The sequence below is a fragment of the Eublepharis macularius genome, chromosome 9 (assembly GCF_028583425.1).
Source record: "Eublepharis macularius isolate TG4126 chromosome 9, MPM_Emac_v1.0, whole genome shotgun sequence".
Lineage (NCBI taxonomy): Eukaryota > Metazoa > Chordata > Lepidosauria > Squamata > Eublepharidae > Eublepharis > Eublepharis macularius.
Genome location: NC_072798.1, coordinates 35,557,845 through 35,576,801, shown reverse-complemented (window position 1 = coordinate 35,576,801; position 18,957 = coordinate 35,557,845). Strand labels below are relative to the sequence as shown.

Below are 18,957 nucleotides of genomic sequence, written 5' to 3'. Positions count from 1 at the left end.
TTTTGTATTTGATTAAATTTATTGTGAAACTTCTTTGGAATGATGGTCTATAATTTTAATAAAAGAAATGCCCTTACAATTCCCAAATGCCTCCAGAGAAGGGTCTCTGTATTCCAACACTGACCTAGGTGAGTCCTGAGAGCTCAGTGAAGCTTTAAAGCTTGTACACTTTCCTCAGCACAACTTCACTCAATGTGAGACTGTTGTTCTGAGGGCCAGGGCCATTTTTCCACCTGGGCTTTCCATCATCTACTGGCCTTTCCAATAACAGGCAGATACCAGAGGGACAGCTAAGGTTCTGGTTTGTTGTGTATTTCACACACAAAAACAACATCCTGAGTTCAACTGTACTACCTGGAGGTCTGCCTACCCACTACTACTGCAGCCTACCTCTCTCAAAAGCACTGGGAGCAGTTTCCAGGACTGAGCACCTGCCCAGCCTCCCTTGGAAGTTGCCTCAAGCCATTGCACCTTTACTACAGGATTAGGCTTCAAGGTTGCTGGCCCCAACGTCTGTAGGGAGTAAACGTGGTGTTCTGCTGACCTGGAATACCCCCTCCCTTATCCTCAGGAAACCCTGGACCTTACCAGCTGTCCACGGATAACCTTACAGTAAAAGACATGATCTAGGAGTGTTTGTGACCGGGAGTTGTTCATTGTGCCTAAGAAGAAGTGTTTTCAACACGAAACGGGAACTGGAAAATCTATGCACGCATCTGCCCATCGGCACACTCATCTTCTACCCATGTGGACTGTGGTCTACTTACCTGGTACTTACCTGGTACCCTGGCACAGCTTTCTCCTACCTCCGGATCTCCCATTGTGGATTATTTATGGCTTTTGTATACGACTTTGATGAACTGAAATTGCATTCATATTTATATTCATTTATTGCTATTGTACACTGTTTACACTGTTTGCACCTGCACTTTGCAGTTATATTTAATAGTAAGATTTGGTTAACTGGTGGATTCCCGGCTTTTTGTATTCAGTGCTATCTACTATCCGGGTTTGTCTCCCCTACTCTTGGTAGCACTTGCCCAGTAATGGCAAAATACATCCCAGTGATGCCCCCGTCCCCTGTAAAACTACAGAAGATTTTTGAAATTCCTAGTGTCATGATGTCACTTTCTGTTTCTGAAAGAGGAAGTGACTTCCAAGAAGTTTCTGCCCCACTAATGCTCCCTGGGATTGCCAGCCAAGGGCTTTTGCTAAACCCACTCCCTGACTGTCTTGACCTATGCCTGAGCAGGCCTTTACTCCTGAGGCAGTCTCTACTCCCAATGCAGTGTTTAGAACCCTCTCAAGGGGGCTAATACTGACAGTCATCACCCCTGCCTGCCTTCTGGCTGCCATTAAGCCAAGTCCTGTTTGGTAGCTAAAATGCAGCCTTTCTTGCGACTGTTCTTGGGCTCCACTGCATCCCACTCTGATCTGGGTGTGATAAGAGTCAATATCAGTGCAACCTAAGCAGACTTACACATTTTTAAGCCCATTATCTTCAGTTTTACTTAGAAGGCGGCAAGTTCGCTGAGGATGCGACTGTATCTTTCCGATAATTTTGCTCCAGTGCAAGAGTGCAGAACTGTGTGAACTTAAGCTGTGGTCAACAGCATGCAACATCAGGACAATATGCTTCAGAGGCTGAGCAACTTCAATGAGTGGAAACCAGATTTCAATTTGTGGGGAAAAATATTGTTATTAAGATGTCAGAAGAATGACACAACCTGTCCAAGTGCAAGATTAATCCCATCCCCAACCCTGCCCAGTGTACAAATGTAGCCAGACCTCTTGATCCTAAGTTCAATCAGAAATTTTATCCACCATCCCAGAACCACTGCTTCCCATCAACAGCACAGTGCTGTAGAGAGGGGAAAAAGGCATTACTCATGCAAATGAAACATGCAAATGACCACACACACCCAATGTCAGCAGATCCATTGTCAAAGATGTTTTGCTCAACTGTAGTAATGTAGTCCAAGACCTGTTATCAGGCAACATTTCTGCCCCCTTTATGGCAGGAAGGTGCCTCTCAAAGGTTCTTGCACCTTCCCTCTGAGATGATGTGTTCTGGCCGTGCTCGCATGAACCACTCCACCCAAGCTCCGTCATAAATGGCCACGTCAGGCTTGCCACAGAGATATGCCGCCAGTGCCACATGACAAGCGGTGACTCCTGAGCCGCAAGTGGCAACAAGGGGCTTCTTGAGATCCACTTTCCTCTCCTGAAATAAGCTGTGGATGTCCTCCGGACTCTTCTCCATGCCAGCCTCAGTAAGGAAGTCAGTGAACGGGATATTCACCGAGCCAGGGATGTGGCCAGGTTTGATTCCTGGGGGAGTTTTTTAAGAAGAAAGAGAAAGAGGAACAATGTGAATTGGAGTTCAGGTTGTAACAATACCTACACCCCCCTACCTGCATCCTGGCCTGGTTCTTCTGGTGTTTTACCAGGACATAAAACTAATGTTTCAGGCCTGTTTCACTGAAATGGCAGATGAAGTTGCAAAATTGTTCCATAACTGAACCAGTTCTGATTGCAGGACATCAACTGGCTGAGTGAGAGCAGTTCCAAAGAGATCTGAGCTGAGATTTCCATTTCAATGAGATATTAGACCAGTTAAAGATGATGTGGGTAAGATGTTCTTGCCTGCCGCATCACAGAATATTCTTGTGGCTGAATTAGAGTCCATCAGTCTGACAGCATTTCCCAAGGACTTAACAACGACCTGAGGTTGCTTAGCCATTACAGGGGTTAGTCAAATTAGCAAAGCAAGGGAAACTGCATGATCACCAGTTACTGTAGTTGTGAATGATTCCTGTACTTTGCTTGATTACATTTAATTTTACATCATTACATCTCATCCTATACTTCTTTGCACTTCATAGCCTTCTGAGCCTACTACTTACAACTATTTTTCATAGATTTTCGCATGTATCTTGATGACGGTAGTCCGTGAAAGCTTATGCTAGAATAAAAACTTCTTAGCCTTTAAGGTGCCATAGGTTTCTTCTTTATTGTTACAGTATCATGTACTGTATATTCATGTGGATTTCCTATTGCATCCAGGGACTAGTAACGCATCCCAGCCAGTTTGATCCAGGATGTACTATTCTGTATATTTGCAGAATAATCCACAGAGGCCATGTGAGTGATCTTGTACTCTTATTTTATATCCTTTGATGACTCACCTGACCTCTGCAACGGATGTTTATGACTCTACTAATCAAATGTTTCATTTCCATTTAAATGAGAAACATGGTTTTGTCAAGAAACCATAGCTTCTGGACACTCACATCTTCTAAATATTTTTATTTGAGATAAGCCCCACTAGGTTCAAGGGGACATACTTACAAAGAAGTGTGCTTAGAACTGCAGCCTTAGCATCAAACAAGTGATTGTGCTTAGTATCCTTGCACAGGTAGCATTCTCTGTGTTTTTCTCTCTAAGCAGACATGTTTGCTGCTTGCTCAAAGATTTTTGGTGATGCTCCTAGCCCACATAAAGGATCTCTTTAGTTGCAAACAGATATATCTGAATTGTTCTAGGAACCAGTTAATATACGTTTGTTCAAAAATACCTGAGTTTCAAACTGGAAAAAAATGCTTTAAATCGCTCTTAAATGGCCTTGCTTTCAATGTGTCTACTCTGGGTAGGAACAGAATGCGAGGTACTATCTGAAACAATCGTGATCTGTGGAACTATAACCAGAATTCAGATCTTACCTGTGAAACTGAGTCTTATTTTCAAACTAAGCAACTGAGAAAACAATGAGCTAAAGAAACCTAACTCTTCTGCTCTGGAGGTCGAAACAGATGCATTACCTTCCCGGGGCTCTTCCTCCGTCCCTTGGAACCGGCCTGCTGACCGCGCATCCACAAGCTGGAAGTGGCATGATTCAGTGTTCTCCATAATGTCCTCATGGACCTTGACTAGTGATTTGTCCAGAGTAGCATGGAATTCTGCAGGCACAGGTCTGCTCTTTTGGGAGGTGACCGGAAGGCCCTCCCGCATCCAGTTCTTCAGCCCACCGTCCAAGAGAGAAACAGCATCGTGCCCAAAGGCTCGGAACATCCACCAGACACGAGGGGCAGAGAACAAGCCCTGTTCACTGGCGTCATACACCACAACATGGGAGTCGCTTCCCACACCTAACTTGCCCACATATTCTGCAAAATCTCCTGCGCTGGGTAACATGTGATCATAAGGCGAAGTGCGATCACTGCACTGATCCACGTCAAAGAAGACGGCTCCAGGGATGTGGCGCTCCTCAAACTCATGCCGAGGGTTGCGCTTCATTTTGGGGAGGTACCAGGACGCATCCAGGAGCCGTACAGCCAGCCCAGCTTGAGAAGACTTGATCGCTTCAGAGACCCACTTAGCAGACACCAAAGCTCGGTACAGAAGCTGCTGAGACATTGTCCCTGTGTCCTGTCCAGATTCAGATCTAACAACAAACAGAATTTCCATGTTACCCTATATTCGTTTTCTTGCCCAGCAGTGTAAATTCACATATTCAGGTGTTAACTGCCAAATGTTGAGTTATCAATGGACACATGTGCAAATCAGCCCACAGTTAAGGTATGTTACCTGACAATTCCTGACTGCCAAGCCATAGTATTCCCATGTTACAAAAGTACAGTGTTGCTTGTGTACAGTAAATGTACTTAGAAGTCTGAACTAAAATGGCCAGCTGAAACTGGAAGAATATCTTACAAATTATAGCAATACTTTCTTAGGTTGTCACACCAAGGAAAAGGCAATATACTGTTCAGCTAGTGCCCCCAATAAAAAAAGACTAGAAGATGCACGACAACATGCATTGATCTACATTCTGTAAAAGTGCCTGAAAGATTAAGAACTGTTTACACAGGGCTGCCTCCCCACCCCCCCAATGAGAAATAATATTTGGTTCCAAAAGTGGTTAACTTCAAAAAAGAAACCTGATTTTTTAAAAGTTGAAAATGTATAATTTTTAATCTGTATCACTTTGCATTATAAATACTTTCTTCCTCTTTTCCTGGAATTATTTTCTGACTGTCTTTATGCTTGAGCAGATGATACATACATATATTGCAGCAGACACTATTTTTAAAAAGGCCAGTGCAGGCTCCAAGTTCTTGCACTGGGCCACTTACAAAAAAACCCTTCGCTTGGAAAACAAAAATGCCCTTTTACTGCCTCTGGCCTTCTTGGCTGTTCCGTACGAAAGGAAAAAATTGTGTTGTTCCTGTCGCTGTGCTGATCTTCAAGCCTCAGAAAATGCCCAGTCTTAACACACTCTGGAGCCAGCCCCGGAAAAAGGACTTTTGATGTGTGAAAAGGGGAGTGAGCCTCTTCTAAAATGGTGTCTGGCAACTGCGATTTTTGTAACTGTTGTAAACCCATTAAAGCTACATTCTGCTTTTTTTAAAAAAAAAATCTGCTGCTCAGTGAATTGGGCCTCTTTCTTAACTCTAATCAACTCTTTCAAACTTAGGCTCAGGTTTTCTTGGGAAATACCCCTTTGAACAGGAGCATATAGATGGGATTTCTAAACTATTAGAAAAGTACTCTGCACATGCTCTGCAATATTCAGTTTTGCTGCTTGAGTCTCACATGCAGGAGAACTGGTTGAGAATGAGGTGACAGAAGAGCTCAGGTGCTAGAATGGACTGTACTACTTCAGAGGGCAAGTGGGTTCCACCTTTTAATGTCCCTTTGCATAAAATGCTTCCTGCCAAAATAAAAGTTGTACACCAGAGAGAAAAGTTGTACACCAGAGAGAAAAGTTGTACCCCTCCATCTTTGCCTGCAATGATAGTTTTCTGTTTGCAGAGAGGTTTTTTCCTAAAAATATAAAGGAGTATTTTAAAATGTGATCTTCTGCCTTGACTCTCAAAAGCTCATACTCCGGAAACCTAGTTGGTCTTTAAGATGCTACTGGACCTAAATCTACTACAGACCAAGACAACTACCCACCTGAAACTAGCCATCACGTCAGCATTCTACCACCACAATCCCAACTCGGGCCCAACCTGAACAGGACACTGCTTGGACAGAAGAACATACCTTTGCAACATTGCATGTGCCCAGCATTACATTTAAATTCAGTCTCAGAGACTTGGTGTGCAGTGCCAGAACGCCAAGACTTTTGTAGCCCAGGCAAGTGTAGCACTGGCATACAAATACTGCGCACTTACAAAATCTCACGGGGTAAATTCTTCTGTCCCACGAGCATCACATTTAAGTTAGGCATCATGTGAACCAAGCCTTCAGACAAAGATCTTGCCCAACACAGGCTACTGGAATTTTTAAAAGGGTTTTGGTCAGGGATCGACCCCTTTCTGCACACAAAAGATATGTTCTTTCAGGAAGGCAGATCCACTTCTCTCCACCATCTCAATTTCTGTGGGAACAAAGCAAGAGACACTTACTGGTCTCCAAGGCCTTCGACTTCTAGGGCTAGTGGGGTGCCTGCGCCAGGGGCGCCTGTCGCTCGAGTTCTCACCAAATTGTAGCGGCTACCAGAATTTGGGCTCCTGCCTCTGCCCGCAGGTCTTGAACAGGCCAGTTTCTAGAGCGGGATCGGATGACCTCTGAGCACATGGGCGGCAGTCCCCGTGAAACCCGCCCCCAAAGCTCCCTCCCTCGAAACCCTCGAGGTCTAGTTTCAGGCGAGTAGCAGTGCTGGTCCGCAGTAGAAGAGCAAGGCTGGAGTCCAGCGGCACCTTAGAGACCACCTAGATTTCCAGGGTGTGAACGTTTGAGAGCAAAGCTACAAGTGACGCCAGACACAGGTTGGACACTTGAGGTAAGCTGACACGTGTCCAACTGGTGTAAGGCGCCGCTTATAGCTTGGCTCTGAGAGTCCGAACTTACAGCCTGAAAATCGAGTTGGTCTCGAAGGCGCTACTGGACCCCCGGCCTTGCTCCGAGTCTCGACGCTCGTCCTCCCGCTGGGTACCTGCGCGCCCTCCGAGCCTCCCTGCCTTCCGTGCCGGTCGCGGCGCGCAAAGCTCCTCGGAATCACAGCGCTGCGCCCAGGCCGGTTCCTTCCTCTTCCATGAAACACTCCTGGGAGGAGACGAGCGCCACATCCCACTTTGTCATCTAGTGACGGGAGGGCGCGGCGGGGCAAACCAACTCGTGGCAAAGGGACGCGTGGGGGAGTGGACAAACTGCCCCACCTCAGCCAGGCTCCCGGCTACTTTCAAAGGGCCGACCGAATTGGTCTTCTGTGCAGGAAACTGGGAGCAGAGTCGACCTTAGTCCGTCCCCCGACCCCGAGCGTCTCTCTGGGGAAGGAGAGAGAACCCGGCTCCCCTCCCTTCGTGCAGAACTCGAGAGAGCCGGGCGGAGCTGAGATATGCCTAAGGGGAAAGGAGCAGTTTGTGGCCTGCGGGGCTCAAATGCAACCCTGCTGGCGATGCCCGCGACGGCTCTTTGCAGCCCTGCGTGCTCTGAGCTCCAACTCAAAAGACAATCAGGCTCGAGCCCTCCTTTCTCCCCGTTCAAAGCTGCTGTTTATAAAGCGTGCGTGTGCACGCAAATTGTGAGCGCGCATCCGCACGGCCAGAGGAGTGGAAACCACCCCAATGGCGGCGTCTTCGGTAGGAATAAGGAGAAGGGCGCACGGTTGCTAACCTCCAGGCGGTGGCTGGAGAGCTCCATGAATTACAACTGATCTCCAGGCCACAGAGATCCGTTCCCCTGGACAAAACGGCTGTTTTGGAGAGTGGACTCCATGGCATTGTACCCCGCTGAGGTCCCTCCCCAAACCCCGCCGACTCCAAGTCCCCCCCCCCTTCATCTCCTGGAATCACCTCATCTGGAGCTGCCAACCCTAGCGGGATATCCCCAGAACGGAAGGGGAGATACTGAAGGATAAAGTTGCTTCTGAGAAGGCAGAGCAAGACAAAGACTGCGCAAGTTACTATTTAAAGCCGGAGGCGCACAGATTCAGTTATGTGCTCTGCCACAGACTTCCTCTGTGACCTTGGATGAGTCCTTTAATATTACTATACAGTTGGTTGACAAGTGACCCGTACTGAAAGTGAGTTTGCAGGCCACAGTCTCACAACTCCATAGAATGAGAGTAAACACAGAGTGGGTTTTGGTGTTCTTGCTTCAACATTTAAGAGCCCAGTAGATTCTAGCGCTCAGCAGAACAGTATCCCCTATTGTATCCCCTATTACCTCAGCTTCTTGTTAAAGCATCGATTGCATTGGAAAATGTGTGCATATACATATGCTGGGGCCTTTAAGGAATTGTGGGGAAGAGGAGACAATTTACAATTTCGAAGTCCGCAGAACCCTCTACCTTTTCTGTAGCCCGTGTTTGCAGTTTGCAGCATCTGCACAAGGGGCAGCCAGTTTACTAGTAGATACATAGTTTTGTTTGGATGTTTAATTTATTCACTTATTTTAATTTATTCACTGCCTTTCTTGCTGAGACTAAAGCGGGTCACAATTGTTTTTAAAAATGCAATTAAAACAGTATCATATGTACAATAAACAATGCCATAAAACGGCCCCCATTTGGCAGGGGAATTTTTAAAATAAATGTTTCATAGGTATAATGAAATCAGCTTTAGGTGTGGACTTTCGATTTACCTTAAAAACTCTTTGGCTTAATTATGTAACAATATTTTCCAGAAATGTTTGTAGTATTATTCTACGTCTGTCGTATTGTTCTACGTTTAATCCCTACAGCTAGAATTGTGTTTGCAAGGCACTAGAAACAGCATATCCTTCTGAAAATTGAAGAATGGATTGAGAAATGCAAAGAAATGTATGGTTTAATCAAACTTACTGCTTTCAGAAATGGAATGGATGTTTGACAAATCTACACTCTGTAGCACCCATTAATTTGAGACTGAAATCTCTCAGTTTTTCTTTCATTGTAGTTGGTTAATGTAACATTAAATTTTTCTTAGTGTGGTACCGAACAAACACTTTCTTTTTGAAAATTAAAAACAATAACCTGTTATTTTTAACAAATTAAATCTACAACCCTGTGTTCGTTCTCATTCACAGAGAGAGAGAGAGAGGAGTTGTCATACGGGGGGAAGTTATATGCTACAGGTCAATGTACCCTGTAGGGTTACTGTTGTTGCATAGACATGCAATTTGGAAGCAAAGCCGGGGGAAATGTTGCCGCAAATTGGAGTGGGTGAGACTCTGTCTCCCACTGCACAACAACAGTAGGCTTTTAATAGTGCTGCACTATTAAAGGCCTGCACAACAACACCAGGCCTTTAATAGTGCTGCACTATTAAAGGCCTGCACAACAACACTAGGCCTTTAATAGTGCTGTACAGAAACAGAACAACCGAAGCAGTGTTCTTGCATTGGCAGTACCCCATGAGGTGCCTTGGCCTTGAAGCAGAACAGAATACATTCTTAAGTCACCAGGGTGATAGCCTGGCTCCTCTTTTCCTCCTGTGTTTGCTTCACCCTTTTCAACCCCACATTCTCAGCCTTCCTGGGACTCATTTTGCAGTTTCCACTTTCAGGTTCGCCCTTCACCCCTCTGCCAGATGAGCCAATCCCATCACTGTTGTACCATCACTTACTGTGGAGCTTGAAACATTTAGTCTCGTAAAGGCACGGCACGTCTTCCGACAGCTGGCTTTGAGAGGTCGGGAGGCAAGAGGAAAAGATACAAACTTTCTGGGAGGAACTTGGAGAGACTTTTATTCTCTCTGGAATCTTTTAATTCACATTCTAAAAAGCTACCAAGCGACTGAAGGGGCCGTGGGGAATATTCTGGGACTGGCAGTCAGTTGTGGGAGGGTCTGTGTCAGTCCAAAGTACAGGCCTGAAGACAAGTGAATGCAGTCCCCACCCCTTGCTCCCTGATTGGTGGAGAACAGGACACCAGAGCTTGGGAACTCTCTGCACAATTCATTCCGCTGCAATAGCCTCAGTCAAAAAGTCTCTTGGCTAACATGGTGCAGCAAATCCTGTACAGAGCTCTGGTCTCCACCAAATGGCTTGCAGAATGTATCCGGGCCAATAAAATGGGACCTGAGTTGCGTGTGCTGGATGCATCCTGGTATGAACCAGGGCAGAGGGATGCCCAGAAAGAGTTCAGAGAACGGCACATCCCTGGAGCCTCCTTTTTTGATATTGAGGAGTGCCAAGACAAGTCCTCTCCTTACGAGTTCATGCTGCCCAGTGAAGAACACTTTGCTGACTATGTTGGGCACCTGGGCATCAGCAATCACACACACGTGGTGGTGTATGATGGAGATGACTTGGGCAGCTTCTATGCACCCCGAGCCTGGTGGATGTTCCGGGTTTTTGGGCATCGGACTGTCTCTGTATTGAATGGAGGATTCAAGAACTGGGTGAAGGAAGGTCACCCTGTGACGTCAGAGTTCACCCGGCCAGAGCCAGGCTTGTTTAAAGCATCCCTGGACAAATCACTCCTGAAGACGTATGAAGAGATGGTGGAGAACATGACATCTAAGAGGTTCCAGGTGGTGGACTCCAGATCTGAAGGAAGGTTCCGAGGAACAGAACCTGAGCCAGGGAAAAAAGGTAGGATTAGCAACCTGGAACCACAGTCAGTCACAAGGATTGTTAACTGCATTAAGTCTTTCAAAAACATGTTTTGTGGGAGATGTAAGATTGGGTTTCAAAATCTTTTTAAAAAAAACTTAAGCTGCAGCTGCAGAAGCAATGGAGGAAGGGTGTTTAAACCTTTCTGTTGTGCCTTTTTCCATTCCAAATTAACCTCACCCCACAAGATTGCTTTTAACTTCATGAGAACAAAAATATAGAAACTTGCTGTGTCCTAATTAGCAGCTTTTAAGTAAAACTCAAAAGTTGTGAGATTTATTTACAGCCCTCCCAACTTAAGTCCAGTCTCTTTGGACTCTCTGCTGCAGCCTCTTGATCACTTATTGCTGCTGCAGTGTAGACTCATTCCTTTAGTACAATCCTAAACAGAGTTACAACCTTCTAAGCCCATGGACTTTAACAGATTTAGAAGGCTCTAACTTGATTTAGGCTTGCATTGTTAAAGTGCAGTTTTAAGAACACTTTCTTGGGAGTAAGCTCCATTGAATAGATCTCAATAGGGTTCTTAGACCTGCTTAGGGTTGTTTTTTGTCTCTTTTGTACACTCTGGGGTGTAGGGGTGTGGGCCAACATTTCCAGGGACAGAGTGAAGTTTTCTTAAAAGTCTGGAAATGTTTAATCCTGGGGTATTTTTTCAGCTTGCTAGAAATGCATAGGTACCTTTAAAAACTGTTTTAGCCCTTTATACCTTGCTCTTCTCCTCTTTATATGGCATAAGCCATATGCATTTAGTGTCAGGGGGCAGAAGTTCCATGTTCTTCCCCCAGGCGTGTATTTGATATGTCGCCTTACAGAGTTTGCTGCTAGCAGATGCAAATGTTGGCATTTATACTTGCCAGTAAATTGTCAAAGAAACTGAAGCACAGTTTAAATAATTTGTTGATAACCCAATCATTCTGCTTCTCTTTTAAACAATGAGACTATTTTTTTTTGTTTTTTGCGCAAGACGGAGAACCAGATTGTCTGGTTCTTTAAACTCTATTTAAAATCCAGATTGTTACACAAGAATTCCAAAACACAATCTCATATTCTTGTATTGCCCTTTTCCTCCCCCTCCCCCCTGCCCCGTAATGTGTATGAAATTACAGAGCTGGGACTTTACCTGCACAAAGGTCTAGAGCCAAAATGGGGAGGGGGGGTCATTTATGTGTTAGGGAGGAATTGCAGTGTGACCTCGCAGATCAAAGATAAGCACTTAAATTGCTCTCCTAAGCAGAGTCACACCCATCGATGGACTAAGTCAATGGACTTAAAAGGGTGTGACTCCCAGTGCAATCTTAAGCAGAGTTGCTCCAGTCTAAACACACTGATTTCCATGGACTTAGAGTGGAGCAACTCTTCTTAGGATTGCACTGCCTGATCATGAATTTCCCCAGCCAGCCAGTTGAACTTCTCATTCCAAACAGAAATGTTAGGTGAAGAGACTGCTCTAAAGCATTTTCCTTGCAAGGTAAGCACTCCTCTGTCAGGAAGGGCATGAAACAGACATGGAGGTACTGTCACATGAGATGGTAACGCCTGTGCCGGTTTCATTGCAGGCATGCCAATCTGCATGTAGCTAAACACATCTTCCTGTCATGTGCCTGCACAGGCCATGTTTGCCACCCCAGGCTTCTATTTGTTTTTATCTCCTTGAGGCTTCTCCAAAAGAATATTGGGAACTCTGTTTTGCTCTTGAGTACTGAACACTCTCAGGGTTGCCAACTGCCTGGAGAAAAAAACAAGTCCTGTTCCTCTAATATAATATGTCCAGAACTCAGCCTGGACTCAGAGCCACCTCCCTCCACTGATGCTGGCTGCCTGGGACCACGCCAAGCAGAAGCAGCCCTAGCAAGCCCTACTCACCCTGCAACAGCCTGGGGATGTCAGTAGAAGGAAAGGAAAGGCCCCAAAGTGCCACGGCAAGCAGGGAAGAGTGGGCTGCCACAGACGATGCTCCCCAGTCATGATGACAGCATCCGCCAGTGCCCAGACATCTGAAATGAAGCCGGGGCTTGAGCAAGACCCAGCTATGTCACTGTTGTCTCCAAAGCCTGGCAGATTGGCCAGGAAAGGCTCTGAGGCAGCAGCAGCAGCTGCACAGAAAGCCCCAATGCAACAGGGCAAGGGATGGGGCCCAAGACGAAAGAGGGCTCAGGCAGCAATCCAGTCACAGGCTGGTAAAACTCCGAGCAGTGCCAGCTACAGCCTAGGCTGAATAATTCTCCCACCCCTGGCCCACGTGGTGGCACTTGCCCTGGGGGCAGAGGCAGGAGGATCCACCTGCTCATGTTCCTTAGAGTTTATAGAAGCTGAGAATCAACCGTCCACCTTCTGATTCTTTGCAGAATCCCAGTTTTTGTACTTTGAGCACCAAACTAGACATCATGGTGTCCTCAGGCCTGCCACCAAGACAATACTACCATTTTAAAGTCATTTGAAGATGCCGTGAGGGCCCACTCCTGACCAGTCCAGCAATGTGGCACTCTTGATTCCCCTCCACACCTTTTCAAGTGTCAAAACAGCCATGGGGTGGGCATCTCGGTATTTAATAAGGTGCTTCAGCCTGCTGCGATGATGACACTGTATTTCATATTGACTTTAAAACAGCAGTGATATCCTCATGGGCGCCATGAAGATACCATCACATTTAGTTTGTTCCTGACACAGTTTTCAGGTGTTACATGGTTGAATGCTCCCTTGTGCCCTTTCTACACAATAGCCCAAAACCTGCCCCCTTAATTAATATTATTGAATACATTCCACTTCAGTAATAATGCAGAATCCTGTTTGCATCTAAGGGATGGGCAGATCTGCATACAGGAAACTGGGCTCAGGAGTTAGTCCCAGGCTCTTCCTATAGACTCTTGGCCTGCAGCAGGTTATCTGTCCTGCAGGGTACCTTACCTTGTTCTGGTCACCTGTCTGTCCTCTGCATGCCTCTGGCAGTTTGGAGTAAGGTGTCGCTAATATGTGGATGATAACGCCTCAAGCTGGACTCTGAAAAGGCAGCATATTAATATCCTAAATAAAGTTATTATGTTCTCTACCACACACATACAGTTGACATTGTCGTTTCTTCCCAGTACACTTCATATACACACATAATGCAGAATGGGAGTGTTAGAAAAAAAGCCCAAGGAGACACTTGACTTTTCCTCTCCTAGATTTCCCTCCCTGCTGATCGGGTGTGGTGAAATATGATAGATTGCCTCTCTTCTCACAATGCCTCTGTCTTTAACTACAGACTGCATATTTATAAAGGTTTTCAGGAAGATTGAGGGCAAAGCTTACACTGGTACAATGTATTAAAATACATTATTCTTGATTGGGGGGGGGGCTCTAACTCCTCCTCTAGGTGAAAACAGCAATGGGTTACCTCCTAAAAGCAGTGTATTTATGGCTGAAATCACAATGTTATACACGGGGCTTTTTTCCGGGAAAGAGGTGGTGGAACTCAGTGGGTTGCCCTCGGAGAAAATGGTCACATGGCTGGTGGCCCCGCCCCCTGATCTCCAGACAGAGGGGAGTTTAGATTGCCCTCCGCGCTGCAGGGGGCGGGGCCACCAGCCATGTGACCATTTTCAAGAGGTTCCAGAACTCCGTTCCCCCGCGTTTCTGCTGAAAAAAGCCCTGGTTATACAACTGCTTGAAGACGGTGCTGCTGGTATAAGGCATTCTACCATAATGGATGTCAGAAGATCCCACGATGGGAGGAGGTGCGCAGGGGGGGAAAGGACAGGGATGTGCTTTGCTAGTTAGTCACTCCTGACTTAAGAGGGTTTGTGTGTGTGTGTTTTAATCACTTCAATTTAGTCTCCCTTGATCGCCTTTAAGTGACTTCCTACGCTTGCAGTGAGTGCGTGGGTAAAGGATTTTTTCAAAACCATTCAAGGATAGTAGTAATGGCCAAGGATTCTTGCATACTATTAATATCCTTAATTCTTATGAATTAAGAACTTTACCTGTAATTTAGGTCAAAATGCTCATAATTGGAATTTCCATTCCACTTGGCTTTTGCATAGCCTGCATAAACTTGTTAGAATGTAATTTCTTTTTGCCGGTGGTGTTTGTTTAAGGAAGGTGTTTATTAAGTAGGCAAAAACTTCTTAACACATTCCTGTCACTATCAATCCAGAAATGCTAAAATACACATATATAACTGGAAACTTGCAGCAGGGGTATAGATGCTTTTATTGGTTACGAGAAAATCACAGATCCCATCTTTTTAAAGCCCCACCTGAGAATAAGGCAGCCACTTCTAGCCAAGACAGCGGATACAGCTCTGTTGAACAATGGTTTCTGCCTTAGAAGAGATATCACCTTATTTCCATTGATCTCAGAGCCAAGCTACAAGTGATGCCTTACACAGGTTGGACACTTGTCAGCTTCCCTCAAGTTTTGATGGGAAATGTAGGCGTCCTGGTTTTACAGCTTGGCTCTCCATTAAAGCTGCAAGACCAGGACGCCTACATTTCCCCTCAAAACTTGACGGAAGCTGACAAGTGTCCAACCTGTGTCAGGCGTCACTTGTAGCTTGGCTCTCAGTGTTCCACTCTGTGACCAATGTACAGGAGTTTCAGCTTTTCAGAGCATAGGTGTTACATGAATGGGGGCCAGCAGAGAACATTTAGTGTAACATTTATTCATATAATCAGGCTTTTAGCAAGTCTTACAGTGCTAACCAAAGCAGTCACACCTTTTTCAGTCCATTGACTTCAATGGATTTAGAAGCATATAATTCTGCTTAGGATGACTCCGTTAAGCTGTGCATGACAGAATCAAGAGCAGACTGGTCATGTAACTTACAGGGAAAGTTCCCGGTTGCCACTATTGTGCACTATGATATATTGCTGTTCTGGTTCTCTTTAAAGCAGGGAGTGGGGTCGGGGTAGAGAGAGAGAGAGTGTGCACATCCAAATTAGTCAAAAGGATGAAATGTACATTATTCTCAGTTCAACATTTTTGGCCCTGTGCAGCTGACACAGTGTCCAGAGGAAGCAGAGCCAGGTCCTGAGGAGTACACAGAGGAGACAAATCAGAACTCAAATGAGATGAAAAATGTCCATCTGGAATGGTGGGAGAGCAACTGTGGCGTGATTCCAGCCCAGCTTTCAACAGGGATTGCTGCAGACTCAGCATTCCCGCCACTCTTCTTTGCCGTGCAAGGGGGGAAGCCAACATGTTACTGGTTTTTGTAGCTTTCCATTAGGATACTCTCCTAGTAAAAGACGGCGATGTATCAGTGCCTTGGCTTAATGCAGCAGAGCCATGACTGAGGTCACAATTGGAAGCCCAGATGAACAGCCGAGCCATTGCAGGGTGAAGGCTTTGATACATTTGTTTGAATGTTGTGAGATATCGTAGGGCAAGGGTACAGCCAAGCAACATCAAAATTCAGAGCAAGAGATCAGTGAAGAGCCAGTATAAAAAAGTCCATTTGCATAACTGAAACTATAAAATTTAATATTTATGATAATTGGCACACTGATTAATAATCCATAACATTTTTGCAGCCCAAACACTGTTTTTTGTAAGTCCTTTATTAGGAAGTGGCACACACACTCACACGAGGTCTCACAATAAGTAATAAATATATACAGGAGCACCCTGTGCAATCAGTGTAGTGCTCTGGGCTCACATATATCTGTGCACAGTTGGTACTTGGATTATAACAATTGTTCACCTCTTTCATTTCCCCTTCTGTAAAGCCTCTCTAAGAACCCCGTTAGTCCTATAACAATCTCTGCTTGCCATGCACATACTGGTTATTCTAGCATTCTACCAATATATCATAATTATTTCTTTTTCTTTTTTAAAACCCATATTCAGTTCTATACTGAGCCACATTGGGCTGTAGAACCACATACACATACAGAGAGAGAGATCTGGAGCCATCAGGTAATCACGTTGTGAGGAAAAGCACAGCCATTTTTCTTGCTAGCCAGAAATACACAGCAGTTCAGTTGCTTGGCCTTGAGAGTGTAACTATGCAGAGAGCAGCTTAGATAGCAGAAACTGGTAAACAAAGGAGGCTGAAACCAGCTAAGCTAAGAATGAAGAGAAAGTTTCACTTACAGCTGACAGAAGAGGGTGGGCTTTGTTTCAGAACAGAGGCTTTGTCTCAAGGGTGTTTTAACTTGCTTGAAACTCTGTCCTCTTATTTCATGAAATAAAAGCTTTTCCTCCTCAAAGTTCTCCAATCTTGGTGTAATTATTGGGCAAATGCACCAGGTCATAACGAACTGGCATTTTTGTAACAATCCTGTTAATCTTCATGGCTTCTGAGCAGGCACACATTAGGACTGCACACACGCAGGCCAGCTACAGAGAAGACTAGGAGTGCCGCTCCGCCCATTGGTGCTTTCCCTCAACTTTACTTTCCCTTTTTAGAAAAGCACAGTCCAAACATGTCAGCATGGAATTTGGAAGGAATGGTGGACATTTTCCTGGTCCTACCCACATTTATGCCATTTTTTCACCATCAGCCCCACATCCCCTGGTGTGCCTCTAGAATGCATTGGTAATTGCCATACCCCTATAATGAATTATTGCCACTTTCCTATGCCAGTTTTTAATAGAACTGTAGTAGCACTATAGCACGCGTGAAGAAAAGAACAAAAAGGGGAGGACAGCAAATTGCCATGGCAGCCACAATGACCATGCTCAAGAGCCACTGTGGAGTTGCTGCAGAGCATGTGTAGAAGGGAAAAGTCAGCAAAAGCATGGGGGAGGTGTATAGAAAATGTTCATGTACGTAAGCCCTGTTGCCAACATGCATTCCTCTGTACTAGAGTGGTAATGAAAGCCACTCAGAGGATCTTTGGCATGTGGAAGCAGCCTTAGATAAATGTTCAGTGCAGGTTTTGTGGATTTATCCCAGAGAGGAAATGAGCTGTTCAGAATCCCTTCTACATCAGCTTTTTTAAGGAATTCCCTTTTTACAACCTTTCCACTAGCCTTGTCATGAAATGCTCTGTGTCTGTAGTTTTCTAGACAGAGGTTAATTGGCACCTTCAAAAAATGAGGAAGACCCTTGTGCTTCATTAAAGAATAGAAGATTTATTGTGGCATAAGCTGTTGAGAGCTAGAGCCCAATTTATTAGATGACCCATGAGGATCTCCTTAAGTGGGATCAGGTCCACAAAGGCCTATGAATCTGTTTGTCTTTCAAGTGCCACAAGACTCATTTTAGGATTTGTTGCAACAAAGAAAGATGGAATGTGGCATCTTCAGATTAGAAATATACTCATTGGTTTATTTTACAAGGGCCGATTCCAGATGGCCCTTCACTTGCCAAAACGTCGCGCGTCGTCGCGCAGAAAACGTGAAATATCGTGTTTTCTCGCGCGACGACACGTGACGTTTCGGCATGGGGAGGGCCGTCTGGAATCGGCCAAGCTTGGCTGCATGGAGTCTCCGTGGAAACTATTTTCTCTCTTCTCTTCTAGGGATTGAACCAGGCCATATTCCAGGCACTTCGAACTTGCCTTTTTTCAGTTTCTTAACCGAGGAAGGATTTGAAAAGAACACTGAAGAGATCCGTAGCATGTTCCAAGAGAAGAAGGTGGACCTCTCAAAACCATTGATTGCCACATGCCGCAAGGGGGTCACAGCCTGTCACATTGCCCTGGCAGCATATCTGTGTGGCAAACCAGATGTGGCCATCTATGATGGCTCCTGGTGCGAATGGTTTCACCGTGCCTCACCAGAACATAAAATTTCTGAGTGGAATCGCAATAAAGCATAGTAAGTGAGGTGTGTCTGCTGTGATTCTTCTCATTCGTGCTCTGAAGCTGAGTTTCTTGATCATTTGTAACTAAGCAAAAGGAAGGAAAGTATGTGAAACTTGTAGTCCTTTATAATTTTTTTTCAGTTTTGTAATCCACTTGATGTTTTGCTCCCTATCTCCTTTTCTTAATCAGGTAACTGAATAAACTAGGATGTAAAGTTAAGTGACTTTATGTCTTTTGTTACTGCGCACTGCATGTATCAGAACAACATATTTCTGTTATACTTCTCCTGACTGCCTAAAACTACTAGCAAAAGAACTGGTCCTCGTGTAGGTTTTTTAAAAAAATCCACGACTAGCATTTGCAATGATTCAAATTTAGAGTTTTTCAGTTTACAGTTTGCAAAAACATTTGATTTGTTTTTAAAAGCCTGATATAGGATTAAAAATCTCAAAAATGTTGAGAGCAATATTTGTCCTTGCTCAGACATTGTACTGCCTCTCCCTCACCAGAGTTCAGGAGACATACATTTGGTAGTCATCACAACCAAAAATGGCTCCCAACTTTGTGGCAGTGGTCATCACCAATATATGGAGACAATAACAAACAGAGTTGAATCCAGGGGAAAGTGAAGCAGGAGTGTAGGGGGTATGATTTCCCCTCTCCCACCAATTCACTG

General features: G+C 45.1%; 2 protein-coding genes across 6 annotated transcripts; one reads left to right on the top strand and one right to left on the bottom strand.

The window, feature by feature from the left end:
- Nucleotides 1-1,797: 1,797 nt before the first annotated feature.
- Nucleotides 1,798-9,783, bottom strand: MPST (mercaptopyruvate sulfurtransferase). 5 transcript variants are annotated; one of them, XM_054988131.1, is made up of 3 exons: nt 9,555-9,783; nt 3,822-4,444; nt 1,798-2,331 (listed from the first exon to the last, which is right to left on the bottom strand). In XM_054988131.1, the coding sequence occupies exons 1-3, from the start codon at nt 9,569-9,571 to the stop codon at nt 2,033-2,035; spliced, it is 939 nt and encodes a 312-aa protein (XP_054844106.1). In that variant the 5' UTR covers nt 9,572-9,783; the 3' UTR covers nt 1,798-2,032. The 5 variants fall into 5 exon arrangements, with proteins under 5 accessions (XP_054844106.1, XP_054844107.1, XP_054844110.1 ...); XM_054988132.1 differs by lacking the exon at nt 9,555-9,783 and adding an exon at nt 6,944-7,074; XM_054988135.1 differs by lacking the exon at nt 9,555-9,783 and adding an exon at nt 6,859-6,919.
- Nucleotides 9,784-9,872: 89 nt separating this feature from the next.
- TST (thiosulfate sulfurtransferase) lies at nt 9,873-18,500 on the top strand. The gene is made up of 2 exons (XM_054988136.1): nt 9,873-10,524; nt 17,997-18,500. Exons 1-2 carry the CDS (start codon nt 9,930-9,932, stop codon nt 18,293-18,295), a joined length of 894 nt encoding a protein of 297 aa, XP_054844111.1. The 5' UTR covers nt 9,873-9,929; the 3' UTR covers nt 18,296-18,500.
- Nucleotides 18,501-18,957: the final 457 nt, after the last annotated feature.

Excerpts from the sequence above, each read along its gene's own strand:
- TST (XM_054988136.1), top strand. The coding sequence starts at position 9,930 with ATGGTGCAGCAAATCCTGTACAGAGCTCTGGTCTCCACCAAATGGCTT. Across the intron at positions 10,525-17,996 it reads ACCTGAGCCAGGGAAAAAAG|GGATTGAACCAGGCCATATT; the intron begins GTAGGATTAGCA and ends CTTCTCTTCTAG.
- MPST (XM_054988131.1), bottom strand. Across the intron at positions 2,332-3,821 it reads GGAGGAAGAGCCCCGGGAAG|GAATCAAACCTGGCCACATC; the intron begins GTAATGCATCTG and ends AAACTCCCCCAG.